Source organism: Abrus precatorius, unplaced genomic scaffold (genome assembly GCF_003935025.1).
Source record: "Abrus precatorius isolate BTA unplaced genomic scaffold, Abrus_2018 Scaffold11, whole genome shotgun sequence".
Lineage (NCBI taxonomy): Eukaryota > Viridiplantae > Streptophyta > Magnoliopsida > Fabales > Fabaceae > Abrus > Abrus precatorius.
The window spans coordinates 772961-787764 of NW_020874303.1; the positions used below are offsets into that span (position 1 = coordinate 772961).

A 14804-nucleotide genomic window follows, 5' to 3' on the forward strand; every position below is an offset into this window, starting at 1 on the left:
GCGTACACAACTAAAACAACTATGGATTTTTAATAATAATAATTTTTTTCTAAATAGATGAGTAAAGGTATGCATTACACATATAATGTACATCTATATGTATGTGGTCATGTTTAGGGTTTAGGGTTTAATGTACATCAACAGTAGAAAATTTTATATAGACTTCCAAAATTTTTCTAAATTATTTAAGTATATTACAACCCAAAAGAAAATGAAAGTCTAGTGAAAGTTCTAGCCACTCATAATTTACATATACTCCATCCAAACATTTCACCCTTATCTAATATTATAACCCATTTAGAGGAATATCAGCATGAAGGCTTAGGTAAGTTGCTACAGAATACATGGAATAGGAGATCTAAACTCTAAGAGGACTTTACATAATTATGGGAGTATAATGAGGATTGTTAGTGGTGATAATCATTAATATAACACAAATGATAAAGATAATGGTTTGATTAGCATTGTTATGACTCCAACTTCTTGTCCTCATACTGAAGCTCATGTTCTTTTCAGGAATGAGAATATTCCATGGACTCATTTTACATTTATAACATAGTTAATAGACACAAAACAAAAAAAAAATGATGAATAAATCATTCATAATTTATATCATAAAGTAAAATTAATAAACATAATCAACTAATAGATTCATAAATCAAAGTAGCATTTCAGAGTCTTCTATTTATATTATTCTTTCTTTGTGGAATAAGTAATTATACATTTAATTTCTAGGTTAATGATTGATAGTTTTGTGTTCAGAGATAGTGTCATAGGTACTTAAACAAAGAATTGAGTAATAGTGCATAATTTTATCTTAGTCACTCCCAGTAGTTTACACTGTAACTTCTAGAATTTTAATAATTTGTTTTATACTATTAATTAATTTTTTTGATTAATTAATAACTCGATTAATTAACATGAATAAGGTTAATTAAAGACTAATTTAAGATTTATTAGAATTTAAATCTATGTTAATTACTTAGACTAGAATTATAAACTTAAAGTAGAATTTAAGTAAATACCAATGAGAAACCAGGTAAATAAAAGATCTGTGGTTACAAGAGTAATAGTTAGGGTTTTAGTAATTTAAACTAACGGAGTAAAATAATATTATTTGCCTTGCACCTTGATCCAACACATCATAATCAACCTTGTGACTCATTTGAGACTACACAATTTATGAACCAATCAAAACAAGCTAAACAACTCCATTCATCGTGACCACTTGGATATTTTTCTCTCCCTCATCCTCTTCTCCATTTTCTTCTTTTCTCTCCTCCATAAGCCTTATCTCGTTTTAGCTAAACATATCTTGCTTGGGTGAAAGACCCTGCACTAATTTCTTCTTCTATGAAAACAAGGGTAATAAAATGAGGATGTTACAACTATTTTCATATTTTTTCAGATTTCATACACTAACTTGTAAAATTCATAACTAAATCAAAATCATAAAATCACTTGAGTTTTATTTATTTAAGTGTATATTTCTATATAAAAATGTAAGCATAAATCATTCACTCATAGAGAGTCATTTGAGACTTAGTTTCCCTTTGTTGTTCCCAGAATACCATTATTAGTTTAGACTTAGTTTCCCTCTATTGTTCCCAGAATACCATTCTTAGTTCCAAGATAATGAAAAATTTGTAACTAATTCATTATAACTTCAAAAATCATGAAATCATTAAGGTTCTATTTCTTTAAGTATCTAATTTTCAAACAAAATACACACATAAATTATTCACCCACAGAGATTAGCACTCAACCCAGTTTCTCTTTATTGTTCACATAATGTCATTTTCAAAACCTAGCAATCGTAAAATTCATAACTAATTCATTATACTTCCAAAAAATAATGAAATAACCAAGGTTCTATTCCTATAAGTATGTATTATCATAAAAATATATATTCACAAAATAAATTCTTACAAATTCTAATTCAAGACCTATTTTATGTCTGTTGGTCACAAGTTATCTTATTTGAGTAATATATTCTTAGAAGAATCATTACTTATTCATTTTAAATCCAAAAGTGATTAAATTAATGAAGTTGTTCTATTATGTATATCTATTTTCAAGGAAAAATATTTGTTCATACCTAAGACTCTCAGGTCACCCTACTGAGAACAAACTTCCTTTGCAGTTTACATGATTTTATTTTTCACCTAGCAGTGAGTTACAAAATTTATATCTTGCTTATTTTAAATCCAAAAATGATGAAAATGGTGGAAATGTTTCCCTCTATGTCTATCTTTAAAAAATATATATAATAATAATTTAAACACTTACAAAGTCTTGCACATGATATAATTTTCCTTTGCAGATTATATAGCACCTTCTATCTATCAACAAGTTAGTTTAATAGTTATAACTGATTCATTTTAAGTCAAATTTTAGGGAAACTAATGGAGAATTACTCCTAATAGAGTCTTTTATCTAAATAAAATATCTTTGTAATTTTTTGCCAAATAGTCTATAATTTATAGAAATTACAATTTACTTCCTAAATTTCTAATTATTTGTTAAGATGTCCTTTTACCAAAACTTGGTCAATTTCATGTTACTCAGTAGTTTTTCCCTTACTTCTAAGTCATTATCTAAGTCTTAATATGGTAAAAAATATTCCTTTTGTCCTACTACTTCTACTATTAAATATTTTGAAATTTTGAAGTCTATTTAGAGTCAAAACAATGATATTTTCTTATTTAAAGGTTTAATCTTCCAAATTTATTTCAATATCTTAGTCAACTTCATATACTTCATATATTTTAGAAGTTCTAAAAGTATTCATGGGTTCAACAATTTATTTCCTAGTTGCTTTCCATTTTTATGTCATTTTTCTTTAACTCTTTTACCTAAAATTTTCAAAAATACATTCAAAATATCATTTAAATTAAAAAAAAAAATCCAAAACCTCTAGAATAATAAAATCATCTATGTTGACCTTTTAGAAAATTTTTTGTGATGTTTGGAATTTTCTATGACAAAAAATAACATAAAAAGAATTTTAACTATCTCAAAATTGTAAATCTTCTTACAAATTTTTAACCAAGGTTGATGTATTTATGCCATGTAAAGATCACACAAAGGATTATAACTCAAATTATGCATCAAAAAGAATATTTAGAGAAATAGCAAACAATTCAAGACAAAAAACGTTTAATTTTTGCATAAAATTTTAAAAGAGTATTCAAATAATTTTAACACATGGAATTACATAAAGTCATCATAGTATCATAGTAATAACACCTAGCAAGCAAAGTTATCAACAAAATTCTCTCAAAAAATTCATTTATAGTTTGTCAAGATTTTTCTGCACAATTTTTTATTCTCGCCTTTTTTAATTATTTCCTTATATTTTCTTGTTTTAATCAATTTTATTTTCATATATCAACTAGATCTGCAAAATTTTCATCAATTAAAAAGGATTAAGGATTCTTCTTGTCTCAAAAATTAATTAGTAAAAGTATTTCTCAATTTATGAACTATACTCTCCTTCCTTACTTGATTTTATTTTATTTGGTGGGATTGCAAGTGTGTGTTTGGTCTCCTCTCCTTCTTATCTTTCTTGATCTGATTTGAACCTTTTTCTTGTCCCTTCAATTTAGTTTTGAATGTGCCCAAAAAGGTCCTCAAATATTAGAGTCTTTTTATTTAGTTTTGATGATAAGATTATTGATGTTTTTGGGATTCTTTCTGTTTTGTTGGTTTAGAGGATGACATGGCTGAGTGGTAGAATTCCTTTTTGGTATGTATTAGATGTGATTAAGTGTTTAAAGGAGCTTGGTTTGACTGAATTTGAAATTTTAGCTAAGGGTTTCAACTTTACTTCATTTTACATGTGAAAATGGCCTCCATTTTGCTCGACATTTTTCAAATTTTTTTATTAGCTTTTATCGGCTAGGGACCTCACAACCAGGTAGAAGAGTTTAAATAAAGCAACTTTACTATTGAAGTCTCCTTCTAATTCAACTTTTATCCTTGAGGAAAGTAGTCCAAAAAATTATGCTCATTATGAAAAATTTGACCTTGTGATGTCATCTTGTTTGCTTACTTGTTTAGTTTGCTTTAGTTTTTGGTTGTTTAAGTTAGATTATTCTCCCTACTTAACACTATTTGTTAGTTAAATTTGATTTGATTTGATTTGATTGTGATTTGAGTAAGTCATTTGATTAGAGATTAGATCATAAATTTTTGTAAACCAAGTTTCTTCTCCTATTGGCTTACTTCACTTGAGTTGATTTCTTGCTTAATTATTAACAAATTGGGTCTCCTTTTATGCCAAACACCATGTCACTTGGTTTGAATAAGATAGGATTACAAAATTAAAAGTTTTTTCTAATTTTCTTATCTTTTACATGTCACATGAGTGCTAAACTTAAAAAATTTGATTTGACTTTTATATTTAAGATTTAGACTTGGTTCTTAAACGAATATAACCTTATTTAGCCCAAAAAATTATCATAAGAATTTTAGAATTTTTTAGAATTATTTCTTTTCCTAAATTGGGCCATCATTCCATGCTTATTCTAGGAATATTTGGATTTTTTAGCTAATTTTGTAATCTGTATTTAACTTTTCATTTTTGTTATTTTTCAATTTATTATAATTTTTGTAATCTTTTAGATGATCTAAAATTATTTTTTAAAAAATTAAGTATTTAATCTCTACTAAAATTAAGTTATTCTATAATTATATTATTTATTCTTTTTTATTAATTAGTCTTTTTTTTAAGTAATTTTTGCTAAATATATTTTAGTTTATAATTTTTTATATATGATCTAATTCTAATTTTTTTAAATTATATGATCGATAATAATTTAAAAATAGTAAAATTTTTGGACTGTTACAAAAATTGTATTGCTAATCTTCCCTCATTTGAAAGATATTTGCAACCCAAAAATTCAAATTTTTTCTCGGAATAAGAATAACAATACAAAGAATTCAAAATATGACAAGTCAATAATCTATGGAGGTAGGTGAGGAAATTACGAGGCCTTCGAATCCACATAATTGCTTGGTCTTGGTTAGGTTAAGTTGTTGGGTTGTTTGATGATTTTTTATTATTATTAAAAAAAACTTTATAAAAATTTATTTGAAGTAGCATTTAATTAATTATAATTTAGTTACTAATATTTTTTTCATTCTTAACAGTTTAAATAATTTAAACTTTTATAAAATAACATTAATCTTTGTTTTTAGTTATAATGTTTTAGTTACTTATTAATTAGTTTTATTAAACAGTTTTAATTAATTCAGCTAGTATAAATTATAAATTGTTTCTTATAAACTATTAACTAAGTTATCAATTATAAATTATAAAGTTTTAAACAAAGATGAATGTGAGACACTTCCATCTAGGGATGGCAATGGGTAGGGTACTACAGTACCCATCCTGCGTTTTAAAAAAATACCCGTACCCGGTCTCATATCTGCGTGGGTATAAATATTAATCTCCGTATTCATACCTTCTGGGTACCCGCATACCTGTCTTGTACCCAGTACTCGCGTTTGTTTGAGAAAAAAATATTTATAAAGAAAAATATGTTTATATAACTTCACATAAGTAGCATAATAATACAAAAATTCAATATGTAGTTACCAAATAAGGTATAAACATAGATAAAAAATAAATATTCAAAGATCATAAATGTTAAATGTATCTTAATATAATAATTTTCTAAACTAAAATTCTTAGAAACAATAAGCAAAACTAAACATATAAGTTATTTGTCAGGGATAATCCTATCTTGTGTGAGATTTGATTGATTGGTAATGTCAGAGCGACAACAAAATAGATCTGTACAATGGTTGTCCCTTCGTGTGGGATCACTTAGTAACCTTTTGTGACGGCATTGACAACTAACTCTAATGAATAACGTTTCATAGTTGTTAAGTTTTAGCGAGACAGACATTGAGAATGAGAATAGAGTTAGAGTAGAGAAGTTCAATACTAACAACAGAAAGTGGATACATAAAATATATTTTTTTAACTTTTGAATTTGAAATTGTAAGAAAAATAATAGATTTAATTAAAATAATATAATATAATTAGTATATATATATATATATATATATTAATACTAGTATTTTTTATTCATATACTATACGAAAGTATTTTATCAAAAATCTAAATTTTTGAAAAATTATTTTAGTCAATTAAATATTTATAATATATATAAATTTTAAAAGAAAGAATTTGAATAAAAGATAAATAGTTACAATAAAATTTTATAATAAAGAAATATACGTGTATATTAAAAAAAATTAACAAATAAAAATTAACAATAATTTTTTATATTTATATCTTTTCAAAAACTTCTTTAATGTGAATAAATAATAAAAATAATATTATTTAAATTCAATATATTATAGTTGTGCTTGTAATACATATGTTGCATAGAAAAATATTATTTTAAATTAAAATATAAAAAATAAAATTTAAATATTATTAATAAATCATAAGTTTACGGTAATAGTAGGTGATTGTAAAATTTATAATATATTTATTATTTATCATTCACTTTATGATTTAAATATCAATATGATTTTATTAACAAAAATATTTGTGTAAAAAATATTTTATGTGTGTCATATATAAATAATATTTTTTAAAAAGTCAATTTCATATTAACTATATAATAATTAAATTGTATTAGTCTAATTAAATGATATAAAATAGTAAATAAATTTTTCTATTAAAAATATAAATTAAAATAAATTTTTTGGTTTACTTTATTATTAAATATATTTTTATATTAATCTTATATAACTTCACATAAGTAATATAATAATACAAAAATTCAATGCATAATTATAGAATAAAGTTCAAGCATATATATATATATATATATATATATATATATATATATGCGGTTATAGGACGGGGTGGGGTACTTAGATACCCATCCCGCACCCATCCCCATTAAAATTTATAGATTTTTACCCATACCCATACCCGTACTCGTATAACGAGTAAATACCCTACCTATTGTGGGTAAATTTTGCGGGTGCCTATCGGTACTTTACCCATTGCCATCTCTACTTCTATCGTTTGAAAAACAATAATTTAGGGATTAATACAGTCTTTAAGGAATGCAATTCGTTGGAAGAAAAAATTGCCATCCCTGTTGAGAATTGAGAGGTGACTTCGGTTGAGAGAGTAAACTTCCTATTATGTCCTTAATTATTATAAAAAATTTATTACTATAATGTCCTTTATATAATATTTTTTATAATTCCTTTAAAAAAAAATTCATATTAGTCATCTTTCTGTCTATTATGCTTCAAAACTTCTCAATAATTAAATTTTAAAAAATGTTAGCATCAATATTAAAAACTAAATCAATCAATAATAATAAAATTTTATTAAAAAATATTCATTATGCTTTATAATTTTAATGCAATAAATATTTTTTAATAAAAATAATAATATCTAATGTTATCAATATATTGAATTTTTTATATTATATTATTTTAAATAAAGATTCACTATATAATATTTTATTATATATCTTAAATACACATTAAAAATTCAATAAACTATTAAATATTTATATTTTTAAGATAGTAAATACATATACTTTTTTTATTTAATATTGATTACTTTATAAAGAAAAAAGAAGATATACCACATTTATCTCTCAATTTTTTTTCTCTCTTTTATACAAACAATTTTTTTAATACATGTCAAAAAATATGTTAAAAATATTAAATATATTTTATTGAATTATTTAATTATTATAAAATATATGCACTAAATTATTTTTTAGAATTTTGAAATAGTAAATATTTTTATTTTTAATAAATTTTTTACTTTTCTTAATATGTGCTACACCCATTGAAAATATTACTATTTCATATTTAAAATTAACACAACTTCTTTTCTATCATTAATGTCCTTTGAAAAAGGAGGAAGAGTTTACGCGGTTTAAGACTTAATGCAGGACGACTTGCTCACTTTGGTCAAAGTCAATTAGCTTTTTCTCCATGTTATTTCTTAGTTCTTATAAATATTAATTGGGTTGTGTTAATTAATATTTTAAGGACACTAACTAAAAAATTAAATGTATAAATTTTTATTAAAAATTATACAAAGATATAAAAGTGAGTATCTTTTAATGCTTTTTAATAAAAAAAAGTATATATATATATATATATATATATATATATATATTTAACTAACATCATCAAGACATTGATTAACGTCTTTTATTTTAAAATTAAGTATTATTAATTCCATATTTTAAGATAAGATTTCTTTTTGTTAGAATTTATTTTTTTTACTAGCATTTTATGAAAAATCAAAAGAAATAATCTTCAATTGTTAATCAAGAGAATACAAAAAAAATAAAATAGTTACTAAAATCAAATGAAAATATTTCTAGTGATTGAACTAAATTTTGAGATATTTGAAACAAACAAAAATATATTTAAGCAATAAATACAGTATACATATTGATGTTGAATTGAATCATTATAAGTTAACTTGATACTTAATAAAAATTATTTAACAACAGGACTAACATTATTTAAAATTATTAAAAGACTCAAAACCTAATATTAAAAAAACTAAAATCAAAATTTATTTTATTTTTTTAAAAATAAAAAATTTATTTAAGCTTTAATTTATTCTACCATTGAGTACATATGGATCATCAAATAAGAAATTGTTCCAGCTTATCTAAAAGAAAAACTTCAATTTATTCCATCATCTTCACCATTGTCAATAATAATGGAATATATAATTTGAGCCTTGTTAACTGCTTCTATACACCAGTGGTCACATCTCATTGCATACACAACTAAAACAACTATGGGTTTTCAAAGGCCACTTTCACTCATTTCCCTCTTTGTTACGCTAACCTTCACATATCAAGCCACTGCACAGCTAAAATTCATAGATAGTTGTAACAATTGGATGGGAAACTACACAGCTAGAAGCACCTACAAGAACAACCTCAATGCCCTTCTCATCAATCTCACTTCCAACACAAACATTGACTATGGCTTCTTCAATTTTTCTTATGGCAAAAGTCCTGACATAGTGAATGCAATTGGTCTCTGCAGAGGAGATGTTAGCCCACAAGAGTGCCTTAATTGTCTCAATGATTCAAGAGTTCAGCTCACAAGAAAGTGCCCAAATCAAAAAGAGGCAATTGGTTTTGGTCTTGCATGCATGCTTCGTTACTCTAGCCATTCAATATTTCACATTATGGACCCTCAAATTGAATACTATGAGTGGACTGGAATCAATGCAACAAAGGTTGAGCAGTTCAATGGGGTACTCATGAATTTGCTGAATGGTCTAAGAAGCAAAGCTGCATCTGGTGACTCCCTTCACAAGTTTGCTGCAGGCATGGATGGATCCTCCCTCTCCCTCCCCCTCATTTTTTTTTCTTCTTAATTTCAATATAGGTTTTAATCCTTTATATAAAAAAGTGTAATCTTATAATTAATTATAATATAACAGTGTTGTTAGCATTAGCCATTAAAACTAATTTTAAGTGTGTTGTTCAAAAAAATTATAGAGAGCTTATGAAAACAGCCTGACTCCCATAAAATCTTTTCAGCTTATGTCAATGAGTTTTTTATGATCTAACTTATATGGTATAAACTCCTTATGCAATAACAAGTTGTTCTCCAAACACAAATTAACTTTTGTATTTTTATGCAATAAATATTTTTTTTCATAAAACCTATCAGTTTTAATTGTTTAAGTGTGTGTTTGGAAAATCACTAAAATTATGTTAAACCACGTTTTAACATAAAAGCTATAACTTATAAAGTTAGAATGAATTCATGATGTTAACATTTTTCTTAATATATTATATCTGCAGGAAATGTCACAGGACCAAGTTTTCAAAATATATATGCTCTTGTGCAGTGCACACCTGATCTGGTTGAGCAAGATTGTAATGATTGTTTGTTTGGGGCATTCTCAGAAATCACAAAATGTTGCAGTGGCAATAGAGCGGTAAGAATTGGAAGGCGTAGTTGTAATGTTAGATTTGACACCAATCGCTTCTATGGACCTATAAATGACACAACACCTTCTCCTCATGTGCAACCTAACTATAACACACCAACTAAAGGTACAAAAAGTGTCTCAAATTGTGGTCTAGTTTGGCTAAATCAGACAATTTATATATATTTGTAGATTTATATTACAACCCTTCTATTTTTGGAAAAGTATTTGTCTTACAGTATCTTTATTCTTATAATTAGAGAAAAGTTGCATAATTTTTCTCATTTCAAATTTATGTGTCAGTCTCATTTTTTTATATGTAAATTGTTACTTTTATAAATAACTCTCCATTTTAATGCAGGTGTCTCTCTCTTGTACTTAACAGATTTTATCTTATAACCCACTATGCAACAGTTGCTTATTTTAAGCAACTCTTACTAAAATTGCTCTTACATCACTTGTTGTCAAATCATCTAACATAGAGTTGAAGAGAGAAAGCAAAAACAAAAACAAAAAACAAAAAACAAAAATATTTTCTTATAAATGTAAAGGTGGGGGTAAGAAATTATGTGTGTTCCTATTTCTGTTGAATTACTATTTTCTTTCGTTTCTTTGTTTTTCGTTATTAATCTGTTTATTTTTGTATCGGTTACCATTTCAGTTAGAAGGCTTTATCGTCTTTTTTTCAGTCTTAAACTTGAGTCTACAATTTTTTTTCCTTTTTTTTTTTTTTTGCAGGACACAGCTACACATTAAGGACTGTCATCATCATAGTTGTTGCAGCTGCTTCCCTTGTCACACTATTCGTCTTTATTTGTATATATTTTGCATTAAAGGGTCCAAGGAAATATAGTGAAGGTAAGTCAAGGTAGTTTTTTTTTTTTTTTGGCGATGTGTTATTAGTTGATAGTTATTGCATTGTTGAAATTAATTTCTGATTTAGGATATAACATAGTTTAGAGAAATTTGAGCTACCAAAATTTTCATAGAATCATAAAATGTTGAGTTATTTTAAATAGTCAAGTGCAAGACAACAGTAGTTAAACCATAAAGAGTAGAAAATAAAAAGACATGGATGGATGAAGACATCAAGTATCTTGAATTCACTTGTTAAAAGCCATCTACAGGTGAAACAGAAGCAAATGTTGAAATTAAAATTGAGGAGCCACTGCAATTTGATTTTGACACCATAGAAGTAGCTACAGATAGCTTCTCTGATGCAAATAAGCTTGGTGAAGGCGGATTTGGACCTGTTTACAAGGTTAAAAACAATTTCATTGAAATATAACCTTTTGTAAGTGTGGTAGCTAATGGCTACGCTGCTAACATGAAATAAATGTGTTCAGGGTATGCTCTTCAATGGACAAGAGATTGCTGTCAAAAGGTTATCAAAAGCTTCTAATCAAGGAGATATTCAGTTTAAGAATGAAGTCATGTTGGTAGCCAGGCTTCAACACCGAAATCTTGTTAAGCTACTTGGTTTTTGCTTGGAGAAAAGTGAGAGACTACTTGTTTATGAGTTTCTTCCCAATAAAAGCCTCAATTACTTCATATTTGGTAACACTTAAATTGGGTTGTGTTCTATTTCTGTTAGTTCATTCATGCAGCAATACTACTTTACAGGATTGAATCTTGTTTTGCTTATGTAGATCCAACCAACCACAAACTCTTGAATTGGGAAAGGCGCTACAAAATTATAGAAGGCATTGCTCGAGGTCTTCTTTACCTTCATGAGGATTCTCGACTGCGAATTGTTCATCGTGATCTCAAGTTAAGCAATATTCTCCTAGATCAAGAGATGAATTCAAAGATATCTGATTTTGGCACAGCAAGATTGTTATGTGAGGATCAAACTCAAAGTGATACAAGTCAAATTGTGGGAACCTAGTAAGTATTGAAATAAATACCTAGAGCCTATTTGCTATTGTAATGATTCTCAATTGTAATAAGGGTCTTGCTAACAAGTGCCCTGAGGAAACTTTCTAAAGAACATTAGTATACACTCACTTGAATGCCTCCAATTACTTTAAGAAACATTTATTAAATACTTTTTGTGATTTAGATATAATAATACTTTCTTTTCTAGTAAATATTTAACTAGTGCCTTTAAGACACTGGTTAGTTTTTCCTCATAATAATAGTTTCTTCAAACTTTGTAAAAGGTGGGAAAACATGAAGATCATGCTTAAGCAAACTAGTTAAAGTTGTATTTGATTGTGTTTGATCATGTTGGAATGCAGTGGATATATGGCACCAGAGTATGTGAATTATGGACATTTCTCTATGAAGTCTGATATCTTTAGTTTTGGTGTGATGGTTTTAGAGATTGTAAGTGGCAGGAAAAATGTGCTAAGCTTTGTAAGTGTTCTGCCCCACTCTCCCCCTTATTATTTTCTTTAGGATGCATTTTTTATTGAAGGTTTATCTAATATGTGAAATAATTGCACTTCCAATATCAAAATTTTATAATGATTTTTCTAAACATTCAGGCATGGAAAAATTGGAGGGCAGATACAATTACTAAGATTATTGATCCCTCAATAAATGATGTTTCAAGAGATGAAATAATGAGATGCATCCACATTGGATTACTATGTGTTCAGGAAGATGTGGCTGACAGACCCACAATGGCTTCAATTGTACTTATGCTCAACAGCTATTCTACCACTCTTCCAGTACCTTTGCTCCCCACATTTTATATTAGTGGAACAAGTTTATCAGATAAAGATTCAAGTGAGAATAATTCAGGGTCAACAACAACTGGTGAATCCAGAAGTAACATCAACCAAGTGTCAGCAAATGAAGCTTCCATTACTGAGCTATCACCTCGCTAAGTTTAGTTGTTGAGTTTGAACAATAACGTCACATAACTCAAATGTCACAATAATATGGATTTTGTTTATACGATTTTTCTAATGTGTGCTCAAGGCCACAAGAAGAAATTAATAAATTATAAGTTGTTATTAGAAATTATAATGTTTAATATTATTAGTGCATTGAATCTTTTAATATCTTGTAATTTTTAATAAAAATTTACTATAGTCTATTTTGGATAAACTTTTAGATAAATATTTATAGAAAAATAAATAAAATTTTCTCATAACTAAAATTATCTTATTTGATCGAACAAACGGTTGATTTACGTGCTACATTTCTGATTCCCTTTAAAAAGGGTCTTAGATTTAAGTAATTTGTGGGTAGAAAGCTACTCAAGTAAAACTATTTGGTTATTATGAAAATAACAATAATAAATATAAACTATAAATAAAGGACAAATATAGGTGTTTTTAGTGCTATTTTTTAATGAAAATTCAAGTTTCACATTGGTAATCTGCAATAACATCAAATATAAATCATATTAAAATAAAACTATAAATTCGATACATAAACAATACCTAAAAAATAGCATATAAGTTTTTTTTAAATAGTTAAGATTAAAAGATAATTGCATGTAACTTTTTAATTAATCATGTGATTACTTATTAATTACAAAGTCTAAATTCATCCTTCTCACACTTTTAAATAAGAATTGTTTTCATTAGATAAAACTCTTTGAGACATACCCTGTGAGAACGCTGGTTTATTGTGAGAAATGAGAACACAGCAATAATTATTAGATTAAAGCTAATGGGTCGGATTAATTTGGAATTTAAACATCTTCATGTGGCCTTCTATACAAAACAAACATTGTTTTCTTAAATTCCGCATCCTCCCATAAGTTCTTGATGAAAACTGTTTCCTGAAATCTCTAAAATTGGTGCTGCCCATATTTTAATTCTTATGATCCCTAAACATTGCCGAAAGATCATGATTGTATAACCAGAATTTTTTTCCTTCCGCGACAATGCTAACTTACTTGACTAATCATACTCACCTTTCTTTGACTCATCGAAAGAGGTGAAATATGAAGAGACAAAGGAACGAACTCTAATGCCCAAAGGCAGTATATATTGGAGAATGCGATATCGTAGGAAAATCATATTTATTTTGTGCAGAGGATCACATGAGCATATTTTAATTTCTAAATCTGACCCTTTAGTTTTAATATAACTTATTATTATGTTTTCTCATTTCTTACAATAGACCAATAATTTTATGGATCTGAATCATCTCTAGTTTGTATGAAAGAGTATTGCTTTCCATGTTAAGCATGCTTTTCATATTGATTGCATTGACACGTGTAATTCAACTTGTCCTCTTTGTAGGGGAACTCGCCTTTAAAAACTCAGTTTTTGACTTTGAGGGTCCACATAAGGAAAATGGAATTTCAAGCAATGGTAGGGGTGTTTTCTGTCACATAGTGAATGGGAAAAGATTGTTTCTGTCAGGCTTGGAAAATGTAGAAGCACAAATGATAGAGTAGAGAAAGGTGGAGGAGAGCTCAACCATTACGATTTAAATGTAAGATGGTATTTAATGAGGTCTTCTCAGTGTGTGGTTGATGATTCAAAGTGCAAATACGTTCCTTCTAGGACTCATGGGAACAAGCACTAATGTCCTTGCTATAGGACAAGTTCAACAAGAAGGGCAAGTCCAAATGCCCTTAAACTCAAAAACAGCACATGTGAGGTGGCTTAAGCAAAAATTTATTAAAATCATTCAGTTAAATAAAAAATGAGATTGAATGTCCTATTTTCACGTAAATTGGAAAGGATCCGAATCCGTGTTCTCACGCTATATGCCCCTCTCCTGTACACACTCATCTAAACAAGAAATTGGGCCCCTTGAGGGAACTTCTAAAATGACAACAGGAGCATGAGGTCATGGCGAATGATTGACTAGTAAGACTTGATTAATTACTTACCATTAGTTAGTTCTCTCGCATTCAACATTTTAA

General features: G+C 27.0%; 1 protein-coding gene across 1 annotated transcript; it reads left to right on the plus strand.

The window, feature by feature from the left end:
- Positions 1-8815: 8815 nt before the first annotated feature.
- On the plus strand, positions 8816-12801 carry LOC113854156 (putative receptor-like protein kinase At4g00960). Its single transcript, XM_027485032.1, has 8 exons — positions 8816-9356; positions 9840-10094; positions 10706-10825; positions 11095-11228; positions 11314-11524; positions 11617-11854; positions 12208-12325; positions 12457-12801. The coding sequence occupies exons 1-8, from the start codon at positions 8816-8818 to the stop codon at positions 12799-12801; spliced, it is 1962 nt and encodes a 653-aa protein (XP_027340833.1).
- Positions 12802-14804: the final 2003 nt, after the last annotated feature.